This window comes from Entelurus aequoreus, linkage group LG07, assembly GCF_033978785.1.
Source record: "Entelurus aequoreus isolate RoL-2023_Sb linkage group LG07, RoL_Eaeq_v1.1, whole genome shotgun sequence".
Lineage (NCBI taxonomy): Eukaryota > Metazoa > Chordata > Actinopteri > Syngnathiformes > Syngnathidae > Entelurus > Entelurus aequoreus.
In genome coordinates, this window is record NC_084737.1 from 77,695,273 (window position 1) to 77,708,426 (window position 13,154).

The 13,154-nt window shown below is 38.0% G+C and overlaps 1 protein-coding gene across 1 annotated transcript in view; it reads left to right on the forward strand.

The window, feature by feature from the left end:
• Positions 1–13,154, forward strand: part of cfap74 (cilia and flagella associated protein 74) — a 119,196-nt gene that overhangs the window by 81,690 nt on the left and 24,352 nt on the right. Inside the window, 4 exon segments of the mRNA XM_062054726.1 lie at positions 7,672–7,759; positions 9,767–9,940; positions 10,021–10,154; positions 10,229–10,478. Coding sequence (XP_061910710.1) covers positions 7,672–7,759; positions 9,767–9,940; positions 10,021–10,154; positions 10,229–10,478 — 646 coding nt within the window.

Consider the following 13,154-nt stretch of genomic DNA (forward strand, 5'->3'; position numbering starts at 1 on the left):
GTACAAACCAGGCCAAAACCAACTTGTCACCAACACGCATAGCACTAAACCACTGGTGCGTTTATGGCCACACAAAAAGTCGGACAACTCAAACACCACACAAAGTTACACTATGACTCCTCAGTCATACGTGTGCTTATTTTACTGTCATTTATTATTAATGTTAATTTATTTATATCAGTCATGGACTGCTGTTACACACACTATGTTGAAGTATTACTATTATTATTAATTATTATTATTATTATTTATCTTACGGTATACATCAAAAATAATATTGAGCAAAATTTAATTGAAATATTGTCGATGTGGCCCTCCAGCAGTGCTCGGGTTGCTCATGCGGCCCCCGGTAAAAATTAATTGCCCACCCCTGCACTAACATTTTCGTCCGTTCTCGTCTCGTCAACGAAAACTCACACACGTCTCGTCGTGTTTTCGTCACCAGAGAGACATGTTCATCTCGTCACCGTCACGTTATCGTCATGAAAAAAAGTGGCGTCAACGAAATGATTTCGTCATCGTCATCGTTGACGAAAACAACACTGTTTTAAGAGTAATCAAATGCAGAGATGAGGCTGTGGATAATCTTGCCACATGCAGGAAAGAGAACACACCAGTCTGTGCAGGACGCTGACAGATCTCAAACCTCGTCCATGCAGAGAATTCTCCTGAGCATATGGGCCCCGCGACGCCCCGCCAGGCTTTTCCACTCGGGCCTGCCAAGCCAATTCAAGAGTGACTCTCCAGCAGCGATTCTATTAGCAGGCAGCACCAGAGTGCTTCCTTAAATACACCCTCTGCACCCATCGGTCAGGCTACAACTACTCATTTTCATCACTCCTCTTTGTTGATGCGCAGAATTCTTTTTTTGACATTTTAGGAAGCGATTTTTTTCCCCTCAGAGCGGCAAAAAGTCTCAAAACAGCGAGTACTAACGATGTGACGTATCAAATACACACTAAAAATTCGCAATATGACAGATTTGTTGATGCAAAGCTTGCCTCTAATGCTTTTTTTTTTTTTTGCTACTGACATCTGGAGTGCCTTAAAACCTGCGCTCCATCAGCTCTCAAACCTTCATCTTTCATTAATAGAAAACAAGACATTTTGTAGAAAAACAACAAGGAGGAATGCATTAAAGAACGTGTGGGAGGTGGAAGCTATATTTAGAACCCTATTTGACATCTGACCACTGTTTACATGATGAGGATGCATGTACATAGTGTATGTATAGTCCTCTCCTATAGGTATGTATTTACCAAGAGGGCAGCTCTTGGCTTTGAGGCATATTGAGGGACTGGATTTTTACATAAGCCTGTGCATAACTACTGGTCCTCTTGAATCATACTTACGTCTCCTATCACCATGGCTACAACCTACAGCAGTGTGGAGGCGTGCTCGACATCTCTCTCATGCTTTCCCTGGCGAGCCGATCCCACAGTTGTGGATTAAAGTGAAATAACGGGTCTTCTGGGTTTCATTCGTGGTTTTTTCTTGAACCGCGTGTGGCTTTTGACTCTTGGTATCAAAGATGTGCTAAATTATTGGGTTTGTCTTCCCTCAGCTCTTTATATTAGCCTAAAACATGTGTGTAGGTAGTGCTATACAGTGGTTCTGTTTGGATTTTGAACCTATAAATGTTCCAGGGTCAGACTGTGTAATAGCGTTTAACCATGTTAAATGGGCAGGCAATATTTGAAGTAACATACACGCGTGAAGTTACATGCTGTCAATACCAAAATATAAGAACAATTCGGAGGAGTTTGTTCAGGTACGACCCCTGAAGATGGTGCAAAATAGCCAACAACCTGTGGTTTACAGCATACAGGTGGTCCCCAGTTTACAACGTTCTGTATTACAACGTTTCGTGGTTACAATCAAAACGTGCTCCCATAAATTAATTGAACTAACTCAATAACTAGTTAAGTGTGCATCCTGGAATAATACAGTAGTCGGCATGTATGACGCATCCGGAAAGTATTCACAAGCTTTAAAATGTATAATCTGAAATTATCGGTATCGGTTTCAACCTCCCGATTTTCCCGGGAGACGCCCGAATTTCAGTGCCCCTCCCGAAAATCTCCCCGGGGCAACCATTCTTCCAAATTCCTCCCGATTTCCGCCCGGACAACATTATTGGGGGCGTGCCTTAAAGGCACTGCCTTTAGCGTCCTCTACAACCTTTCGTCACGTCCGCTTTTCCTCCAGACAAACAGCGTGCCGGCCCAATCACATAATATAGGCGGATTTTACGCACACACAAGTGAATGTAAGTCATACTTGATCAACAGCCATACAGGTCACACTGAGGTTGACCGTATAAACAACTTTAACACTGTGAACCCACACCAAACAAGAATGACAAGCACATTTCGGGAGAACATCCGCACCGTAACACAACAACAAATACCCAGAACCCCTTGCAGCACTAACTCTTCCGGGACGCTACAATATACACCCCAGCTACCACCAAACCCTGCCCACCCCCATTTGTGAAAGTCAAAGTATAGTATTTCCTATAGTTGTAGTGGGTATTAGGATAATCTCAGGGAGAGCATGTCCCAAATTCCAAGCTGCTGTTTTGAGGCATGTTAAAAAAAATAATGCACTTTGTGACTTCAATAATTAATATGGCAGTGCCATGTTGGCACTTTTTTCCATAACTGGAGTTGAAGTTGTTCTCTTATTTTTGGAAAACCTTGTTTTTGATTGATTGATTGAAACTTGTATTAGTAGATTGCACAGTACAGCACATATTCCGTACAATTGACCACTAAATGGTAACACCCCAATAAGTTTTTCAACTTGTTTAAGTCGGGGTCCACGTTAATCAATTCATGGTAAAGTTACATTATTTAATGCATCCAGCGGGGCATCACAACAAAATTATGCATAATAATGTGTTAATTCCACGACTGTATATATCGGAATCGGTAATTAAGAGTTGGGCAATATCGGAATATCGGATATCGGCAAAAAAGCCATTATCGGACATCTCTAGTTACAACCCTATTACAAAATGGAATAAATTCCTTTTTGTCCTCCAAATTCTACAGACAATACACCAGGGGTCACCAACCTTTTTGAAACCAAGAGCTACTTCTTGGGTACTGATTAATGTGAAGGGCTACCAGTTTGATACACACTTAAATAAATTGCCAGAAATAGCCAATTTGCTCAATTTACCTTTAACTCTATGTTATTATTAATAATTAATGATATTTACACTTAATTGAACGGTTTAAAAGAGGAGAAAACACGAACAAAATGACAATTAAATTTTGAAACATAGTTTATCTTCAATTTCGACTCTTTAAAATTCAAAATTCAACCGAAAAAAAGAAGAGAAAAACTAGCTAATTTGAATCTTTTTGAAAAAAATGAAATAAAAAAATTATGGAACATCATTAGTCATTTTTCCTGATTAAGATTAATTTTAGAATTTTGATGACATGTTTTAAATAGGTTAAAATCCAATCTGCACTTTGTTAGAATATATAACAAATTGGACCAAGCTATATTTCTAACAAAGACAAATCATTATTTCTTCTAGATTTTCCAGAACAAAAATTTTAAAAGAAATTCAAAAGACTTTAAAATAAGATTAAAATTTGATTCTACAGATTTTCTAGATTTGCCAGAATATTTTTTTTGAATTTTAATCATAATAAGTTGGAAGAAATATTTCACAAATATTCTTCGTCGAAAAAACAGAAGCTAAAATGAAGAATTAAATTAAAATGTATTTATTATTCTTTACAATAAAAAAATAAATTTACTTGAACATTGATTTAAATTGTCAGGAAAAAAGAGGAAGGAATTTAAAAGGTAAAAAGGTATATGTGTTTAAAAATCCTAAGGTTGTATTTTTTCTCTAAAATTGTCTTTCTGAAAGTTATAAGAAGCAAAGTAAAACAATTAATGAATTTATTTAAACAAGTGAAGACCAAGTCTTTAAAATATTTTCTTGGATTTTCAAATTCTATTTGAGTTTTGTCTCTCTTAGAATTAAAAATGTCAGGCAAAGCGAGACCAGCTTGCTAGTAAATAAATAACATTTAAAAAATAGAGGCAGCTCACTGGTAAGTGCTGCTATTTGAGCTATTTTTAGAACAGGCCAGCGGGCTACTCATCTGGTCCTTACGGGCTACCTGGTGCCCGCGGGCACCGCGTTGGTGACCCCTGCAATACACCATAATGATAATGTGAATGTTCTTAAAAATAAAAATAAATTAAATATCACATGTACATACATTTTCACAGCCTTTTCTTCATACTTTGTTGATGCACCTTTGGCAGCAATTAAAACCTCAAGTCTTTTTTAATACAATGCCACAAGCTTGGCACACCTATCTTTGGACAGTTTCGCCCATTCCTCTTTGCCCAATCCTTTTGTGCAGCACATCCCAAGCTCCATCAGATTGGATGGGAAGTGTTGGTTTTCTTCAAGGATGTCTCTGCATTCATCTTTCCCTCTACCCTGACTAGTCTCCCAGTTCCTGCTGCTGAAAAGCATCCGCACAGCATGATGCTGCCACCACCATGCTTCACTTTTGGTATTGGCCTGGTGATGAGTGGTGCCTGGTTTCCCCTCAAACATAATGTCTGGCATTCCCGCCAAAGAGTTCAATCTTTATCTCGTCAGACCAGAGAACTTTGTTTCTCAGGGTCGGAGAGTCTTTCAGGTGCATTTTAGCAAACGTTTTTACAAAGAAATGGCTTCCGTCTGGCGACCATACGTTATAATATACAGGCCTGGTGGTTTGCTGCAGAGATGGTCGTCCTTCTGGAAGGTTCTCCTCCCTCCACAGAGGAATGCTATAGCTCTGACAGAGTCACCATCGGGTTCTTGGTCACCCCCCTGACTAGACTAAGATGAATGCAGCAATGTACAGAGACATCCTGGATGAAAACCAACACTTCTCATCCAATCTGATGGAGTTTGAGAAGTGCTGCAAAGAGAAATGGAAGAGTGTAGGTATTAGCAGGTTGCGCATCCAAGAGTTAAAACAACGATCTTGCATCAGACAAAAAAAATATGCCGGCTTCTTTGCTGATAAAACATGTTAGCAACATGCGTCTAGTACAGGGGTCACCAACGTGGTGCCCGCGGGCACCAGGTAGCCCGTAAGGACCAGATGAGTAGCCCGCTGGCCTGTTCTAAAAATAGCTCAAATAGCAGCACTTACCAGTGAGCTGCCTCTATGTTTTTAATGTTATTTATTTACTAGCAAGCTGGTCTAGCTTTGCTCGACATTTTTAATTCTAAGAGAGACAAAACTCAAATATAATTTGAAAATCCAAGAAAATATTTTAAAGACTTGGTCTTCACTTGTTTAAATAAATTCATTATTTTTTTTACTTTGCTTCTTATAACTTTCAGAAAGACAATTTTAGAGAAAAAATACAACCTTAAAAATTATTTTAGGACTTTTAAACACATATACCTTTTTACCTTTTAAATTCCTTCCTCTTCTTTCCTGACAAGTTAAATCAATGTTCAAGTACATGTATTGTTTTTATTGTAAAGAATAATACATACATTTTAATTTAATTCTTCATTTTAGCTTCTGTTTTTTCGACGAAGAATATTTGTGAAATATTTTTTCAAACTTATTATGATTAAAATTCAAAAAAATTATTTTGGCAAATCTAGAAAATCTGTAGAATCAAATTTAAATCTTATTTCAAAGTCTTTTGAATTTCTTTTTAAAAAATTGTTCTGGAAAATCTAGAAGAAATAATGATTTGTCTTTGTTAGAAATAGCTTGGTCCAATTGTTATATATTCTAACAAAGTGCAGATTGGATTTTAACCTATTTAAAACATGTCATCAAAATTCAAAAATTAATCTTAATCAGGAAAAATGACTTATGATGTTCCATAAATAATTTTTTAAATTTTTTCAAAAAGATTCGAATTAGCTAGTTTTTCTCTTCTGTTTTTCTGTTGAATTTTGAATTTTAAAGAGTCGAAATTGAAGATAAACTATGTTTCAAAATGTAATTGTCATTTTTTTCGTGTTTTCTCCTCTTTTAAACCGTTCAATTAAGTGTAAATATCATTAATTATTAATAATAACATAGAGTTAAAGGTAAAATGAGCAAATTGGCTATTTCTGGCAATTTATTTAAGTGTGTATCAAACTGGTAGCCCTTCGCATTAATCACTACCCAAGAAGTAGCTCTTGGTTTCAAAAAGGTTGGTGACCCCTGGTCTAGTAGCTCACAATCTCTCCCACGTCTCCCAGTGTGGCAAGTCAGAGTACTCCAAGAGGACTACTAACGTCGCTTTGCATGTATATGTCACACTAAAGGTCAAAACATTACACAGGCTGTATATTTTACAGTGTACAAACTAGAAATGTATGGTGTAAATGTGTCTCTGCAAACATTATTTTGATCAACATTGTGGCGCTAAGTAGACCAGCCAATAAGCCACGCCCTCAGCCTTTTCCACCTTATACGAGAAGCAGCACGATACACAGAAGCCTCAGGTTAGGGTTGTGTGCAAATGTAGTTCTTTTAAAGAAAAAACAATTGGAATCTTACAAAAAATACATTTATAACAGTTAAATGGACAAATATTAATATTTTGTAATATTATTTCTTTTATCTCATCTGCCTACTCTCACGTCGATGATTTTTATGCAACATGTGTACCAAATTCCCTGTCATTCGCACTGTGCACTGTGTACCTCTAAAATACGTACATTATCACCAATATATACATGCTGGGCAAATTTGGCAAGTTTCTGAGTATGTTAAAGCCCCCCAAAAGGCTGTGACTCATGACAATTATTCAATATATAAAGGAAGTGCAGGAGTGTAATGACTATATTGCACACGTTTTAACTAGGGATGTCCGATAATGGCTTTTTGCCGATATCCGATATTCCGATATTGTCCAACTCTTTAATTACAGATACCGATATCAACCGATACCGATATCAACCGATATATACAGTCGTGGAATTAACACATTATTATGTCTAATTTGGACAACCAGGTATGGTGAAGATAAGGTACTTTTAAAAAAAAATTATAAAATAAAATAAGATAAATAAATTAAAAACATTTTCTTGAATAAAAAAAAAAGTAAAACAATATAAAAACAGTTACATAGAAACTAGTAATTAATGAAAATGAGTAACATTAACTGTTAAAGGTTAGTACTATTAGTGGACCAGCAGCACGCACAATCATGTGTGCTTACGGACTGTATCCCTTGCAGACTGTATTGATATATATTGATATATAATGTAGGAACCAGAATATTAATAACAGAAAGAAACAACCCTTTTGTGTGAATGAGGAGGGAGTTTTTTTGGGTTGGTGCATTAATTGTAAGTGTATCTTGTGTTTTTTATGTTGATTTAATTTTTAAAAAAAACAACAACAAAAAACGATACAGATAATAAAAAAACCGATACCGATAATTTCCGATATTACATTTTAACGCATTTATCGGACATCTCAAATCCCTAGTTTTAACATTGTCTTATTTTAAAATTTTAAATTATAACTGTAGTGCTTCACTAGTACCCTTCTGCGCTGACCTAAAAAAACAAATATCAAAAAGAAAAAATGCAAACACGTTTTTGGAGTTAATTATTTTCGATTCCATCCATTTTTTTTTTTTTACAATGTTTTTTTTTGGCCTCCTTCTTAGACAGTCCTTACCCCAAGATGCCAGCAAGTATTTTGACCGTGAAACAGAAGTCCTGGAGGTTCCGATGACAGTGCAAGTTGCCGGGCAGGTGTGTATTATACTTACAGTAAGTCCATTTTGAACATCCAAGTCATGCTAGAGGAAACCCTGTTCCCATTCCTGATTTGTCCCTTACAGAAGCAGAGCCACTGGAGGTTGTAACCTATATTGCTGCTTCGCTAAAATTATCTCGTACCCCCAAGGCCCAGTTGCTCCCTGGGCGATAACTAGCCAAGCATGAAGGTTGCTCTGTATTGTCTGAAGGAAGTAATATGGAGGAGCATGAATACAAATGTGTAGTCCTTATTCTGTACTCAATGCTCCTTAAATTTAATTTGGAACTTGGAAGAAAAGACTCAGGCACCTTCTGGATTGTAAAATACAGGGCAGCTGCTTAAACATTTGCGTCCAGTTTTTTTTCCGTAAAATGTCTAAATTTGTTCAGTCTCCTTGCCAAATTGTCACCTTCCTCTTCCCCCCGACTCCATGTCCCCGCACAGACAAGGAGAGAGAAGGCAGAGCTCTGACAAGGAGCCAAAGACTGGGCCAGGATGCTCCTGCGGAGCACCAAATGTGTTGATGACAATCTCTGAGAGCACCTGGCATTAAAGCACATGCGCACATTCTTGTTGTTGTCAGGTCAAGAACCGAGAGCATTCCGAAAATGAAACCCTTGCAATGTCTGCAAACAATATGCACTTGAGATTATGCACATATAATTCACTGATTAATGTTCTTTTCACACATGCGTTATTTAGATATACAGTATTCTCATAAATACAGTTAGCTACACTGCAAAAAGTCGGTGTTCAAAAACAAGAAAAAAAAATACAAAAATTAGGTGTATTTTATTTGAACTAAGCAAAATGATCTGCCAATAGAACAAGAAAATTCGGCTTGTCAAGACTTTCCAAAACAAGTAAAATTAGCTAACCTCAATGAACCCAAAAATACCTTAAAATAAGTATATTCTCATTAATAACAAGTGCACTTTTCTTGGTAGAAAAAAAAAAGAGAGACCTTTTTGCTCAATATGTTGAAAAATATTCTTAAATGAAGTAAATGCTAGTGCCATTATCTTGACATAATGATATGCACTCGGCATTACATTTCTTGAAACCAGCAAACTTATACTAAAAACTACTTTATTGTTCTTAATGGAAAGGCAACAAGGCAACCGCTTGTTACTCTCGGGGTCTCCTTGCCGCTCAGGCAAATCATATTGTCTAAAAATGCATTTTTCCATCGATAACATGACATCATCGCGCCAAGTCCGTGCTCTTTCAGTCAATTAGTGCGCATATATACAGCCCGGCCCCAGGGCAAATTATTTTTAATTGTAATTTTGAAGAATTTATCTGAATGTGCATGAACTATTTCTGTTCAAAATTGTTAGAAATGTCACATGTTAAAGGTTTAAATATTTACTGTCAGTTGAGTATGAGTACGTGTTTTCTATTGTTTCATTGAAAATAAGACAGCAAAGTCCATTTGGCTGTCATCTGTTTTAATTATGAGACACATTCGTGTCAAAATCATGATTTTTTTTTTTCACGCTTGAAGTAAGAAATTATTACTTTAAAAAAGTAGTTTTATACTTGTGAGTGTTAATGACACAGCTTTGCAACAGTTGCTATTCTAGTTTCAAGCATGTTTTACTCAATATAGGTCATAACATCTCAGCAACAAGCTGTAATATCTTACTGAGATCATTTAGGACCAAAACCCTTAAAACAAGTAAAACACTCTAACATAAAATCTGCTTAGTGAGAATAATTATCTTATCAGACAGAAAATAAGCAAATATCAGCCTTATTTGAGATATTTAATCTTACTTAGATTGCAGTTTTTACAGTGAAGAGTTTTCAATGTAAGACTTCAGCGGAGGCGCAGTAACTTAAGAAAAGTAAAGACAACATATTTTTCAAAACTGCTAAGCTCACTTTATGCTTTAAGTAAAACAGTTAACTGTTTTATATTCTCGTTAGGGGGCGAGGGTCCACTCTGCCACAGTTTGACAAGGATATTTGACTTTTGTATTTGTGATGTGTTGCAGGTGCATCCTGTCATTTACACCATCCAAGCAATTGTGACGTCTTCTGACATTAAGTTTGACCAAATGGAGATGGACTTTGGCTACTGTTCTATTTACCAGTCGGTCAAGAGCAGCGTGCGCCTGACCAACGTGTCCTTGCTGCCTCAAGAGTTTGGCTTTGTGGCCGTTCCAGAGGTACTAAGCTGTCTAAGCTGCGATCTAGGCCCTATTCTGACGTTGCAAACCATGACATGTATGTCCTGCTCGCACCACAGTGTGTAAAAGTCCAACCAAATGATGGCTTTGGCACTCTCCTCCCACAAGAAACGCTGGAGATTGATGTCATTTTCAGCGCCAGCAAAGCTGAACCTTACCGTTTCCAGCTCAGCTGCAAGTCTGCCATTAACAGGTGAACTTTAGCCCACCGCCTCGTATTACTGAAATCTTTATTCAACAATATCGCATATTTATTTGTTTTTCCAGAGTTTTCACCCTGGCTTGTCGGGCCATGGGTGTCTGCCCTCCCTTAGAGCTCTCCCATTATCTGATCCAGTTTGGGCCCACGGCTGTAGGCGACCACTCCACCGCTTTGCTGTACCTCACCTACAGTCAATGTGGACGGAAGCTGTCCAAACAACCTGCCTGTGTTGAAGGAAGACTGTTCTCCTTCACACCACCGCGGGACTCCAGTTTCAGCATCTCTCCTGCTGCAGGACGCCTGCTACCTGGAGAGGTGAGAGGAGGAAAACTTCTTAAAGGGCCAGTGGGTCATTGTAGTCATCATTATACATTTTGTATCAAACTCGGGGCAATTTAGAATCCTCATATACACGTTTTTTTCTATGCGTACAAATCTGCGCGTATCCGTTGGGTCAGTCCAGGGGTCGGCAACCCGCGGCTCCGGAGCCGCATGCGGCTCTTTGACCACTCTGATGCGGCTCAGCTGCATACCTGCCGACCCCCCCGATTTTCCCAGGAGACTTATGAATCTCAGTGCCTCTCCTAGATAACTACCAGGGCAAATATAATCCTATTTTCATTCTAATTACTAAATTAAGGGCGTGCCCTAATAGCACTGTAGTAATTGTTCTCCATAGCATTTACAAACAGCGTGCCAGCCCGGCCACATGTTGTATGTAGCTTTTACTTGCACACGTAGGAGACAGCAAAGCATACTTAGTCATCAGCCACACCGCTTACACTGACGGTAGCCGTATAAAACAACTTTAACACTGTTACGTTACAAATATGTGCCACACTGTGAACCCACACCAAAAAAGAATGAAAAACACATTTCTGGAGAACATCTGCACCGTAACACAACATAAACACAACACAACCAATACCCAGAATCCCATGCAGCCCTAACTCTTCCTGTCTAGATTATACACCCCCGCTACCACCACCACCACCCCCCCCGCCCCCTCCTCCGTGCGTCGGCTGAGCGGAAGAGTTAGTGCTGCATGGGATTCTGGGTATTTGTTGTGTTGTGTGTATGTTGTGTTACAGTGCAGATGTTCTCCAGAAATGTGTTTGTCATTCTTTTTTGGTGTGGGTTCAAAGTGTGGCGCATATTTGTAACGTAACAGTGTTAAAGTTGTTTTATACGGCTACCGTCAGTGTAAGCTGTGTGGCTGCTGACCTAGTACGCCTTGCTGTCACTTACGTGAGCAAGCTGGAGCTGCATTCTACATGTGGTCGAGCAGGTACACTGTTTGGGCAGGCTGTAGAGGGCGCCAAAAGCAGTGCCATCTTGCCCTGATATTCGGGAGTCTCCCGGAAATAATGAGAGGGTTGGCAAGTATGATGCGGTGTTTTTCATTTTAAATTTAAAAAAAATTTTTGTGGCTCCCATTATTTTCTTTAATTTGTGAAACTTGCCAAAATGGCTCTTTGAGTGGTAAAGGTTGCCGACCCCTGGGTTAGTCAGTAATTCCGGCATGGGTGTCAAACAAGAATGACAAACACATTTCGGGAGAACATCCGCACCGTAACACAACATAAACACAACAGAACAAATACCCAGAACCCTTTGCAGCACTAACTCTTCCGGGACGCTACAAGGTGTGTGTGTGGGGGGGGATGTTGGTGGTAGCGGGGGGGTGTATTTTGTAGCGTCCCGGAAGAGTTAGTGCTTCAAAGGGTTCTGGGTATTTGTTCTGTTGTGTTTATGTTGTGTTACGGTGCGGATGTTCTCCCGAAATGTGTTTGTCATTCTTGTTTGGTGTGGATTCACAGTGTGGCGTGTATTTCTAACAGTGTTAAAGTTGTTTATACAGCTACTCTCAGTGTAACCTGTATCGCTGTTGATCAAGTATGCATTGCATTCACGTGTTTGTGCGCACAGAAGCCGCACATATCTTGTGACTGGGCCGGCACGTTGTTAGAATGGATGAAAAGCGGACGTGACGACAGCTCGTAGAGGACCTTAAAGGCAGTGCCTTTAAGGCACGCCCCCAAGACTGTGGTCCGGGTGGGCTACGAGATATAATGACTGATGAACACCTTCGTTCGATAATGAAGGTTGCCTCAGCTCAAAGCCTGAGCCCCGACATTAATGAAGTAGCATCCAAGAAAAGATGCCAGGTATCTGGCTTGGGCACATCAGATTAGATCAGTGTGTTGCAAACTGAGCAGTTTAAAGTCCTGAATGGTTGGTTTATTCATTGTTATTTTATTTTAAAATTTATTAGCCCGTGGAAAAAGTTAATGTTGATATTTACCTCAGAAGCCTGCAAATAGAAAAGAGGCATTCAATTTTTATTTAACTTGTATTTGATATGCCATTGATATGTTTTAATTATTATTATTATTATTTGAAACTCGATTTTGCATGTCACTATAAAGTTATATAAGCCTTGCTTGTTCAATATTCAATACAAAACTTGTTTGGGTCTCTATTAAAAGGTTAATTTGTTCAACCTTGGCTTTGTTCAGTTTTAAATTTTGGCCCACTCTGTATTTGAGTTTGACACCCCTGTAATATGGGGTGGGATTCTTAATTTTAATCCGACTCTAAATAGAGTAATAATTTTCAAGAATTTATATATATATATAATTTTATTTAAAAAATATATATATAAATTCATAAACTTTTTTTTTTTTTATAAAAATGATAAATACAATTTTGAAAAAAAGAATTGGTATTCGGATGTTAATAGATTTTTCAATATGTCAGCATGACAGAGCATTTGCAACCTTTTTGAAAAGGTTTCATTGAAATTTTTATCCCAAAAAATTAATTGTGACAATCTTTTAGAATCAAGAATCAGATTTATATCTCTAATATAGGGTAGTAAAATGTTTTCTTATTTTATAACAAATTTTTTTCCAGTTTCATTTAATTTTCCATCATAATTTTAGCAAAAATGTGCTCATTAAAGTTTTTTTTTTAAAAAAGTAAGGTATA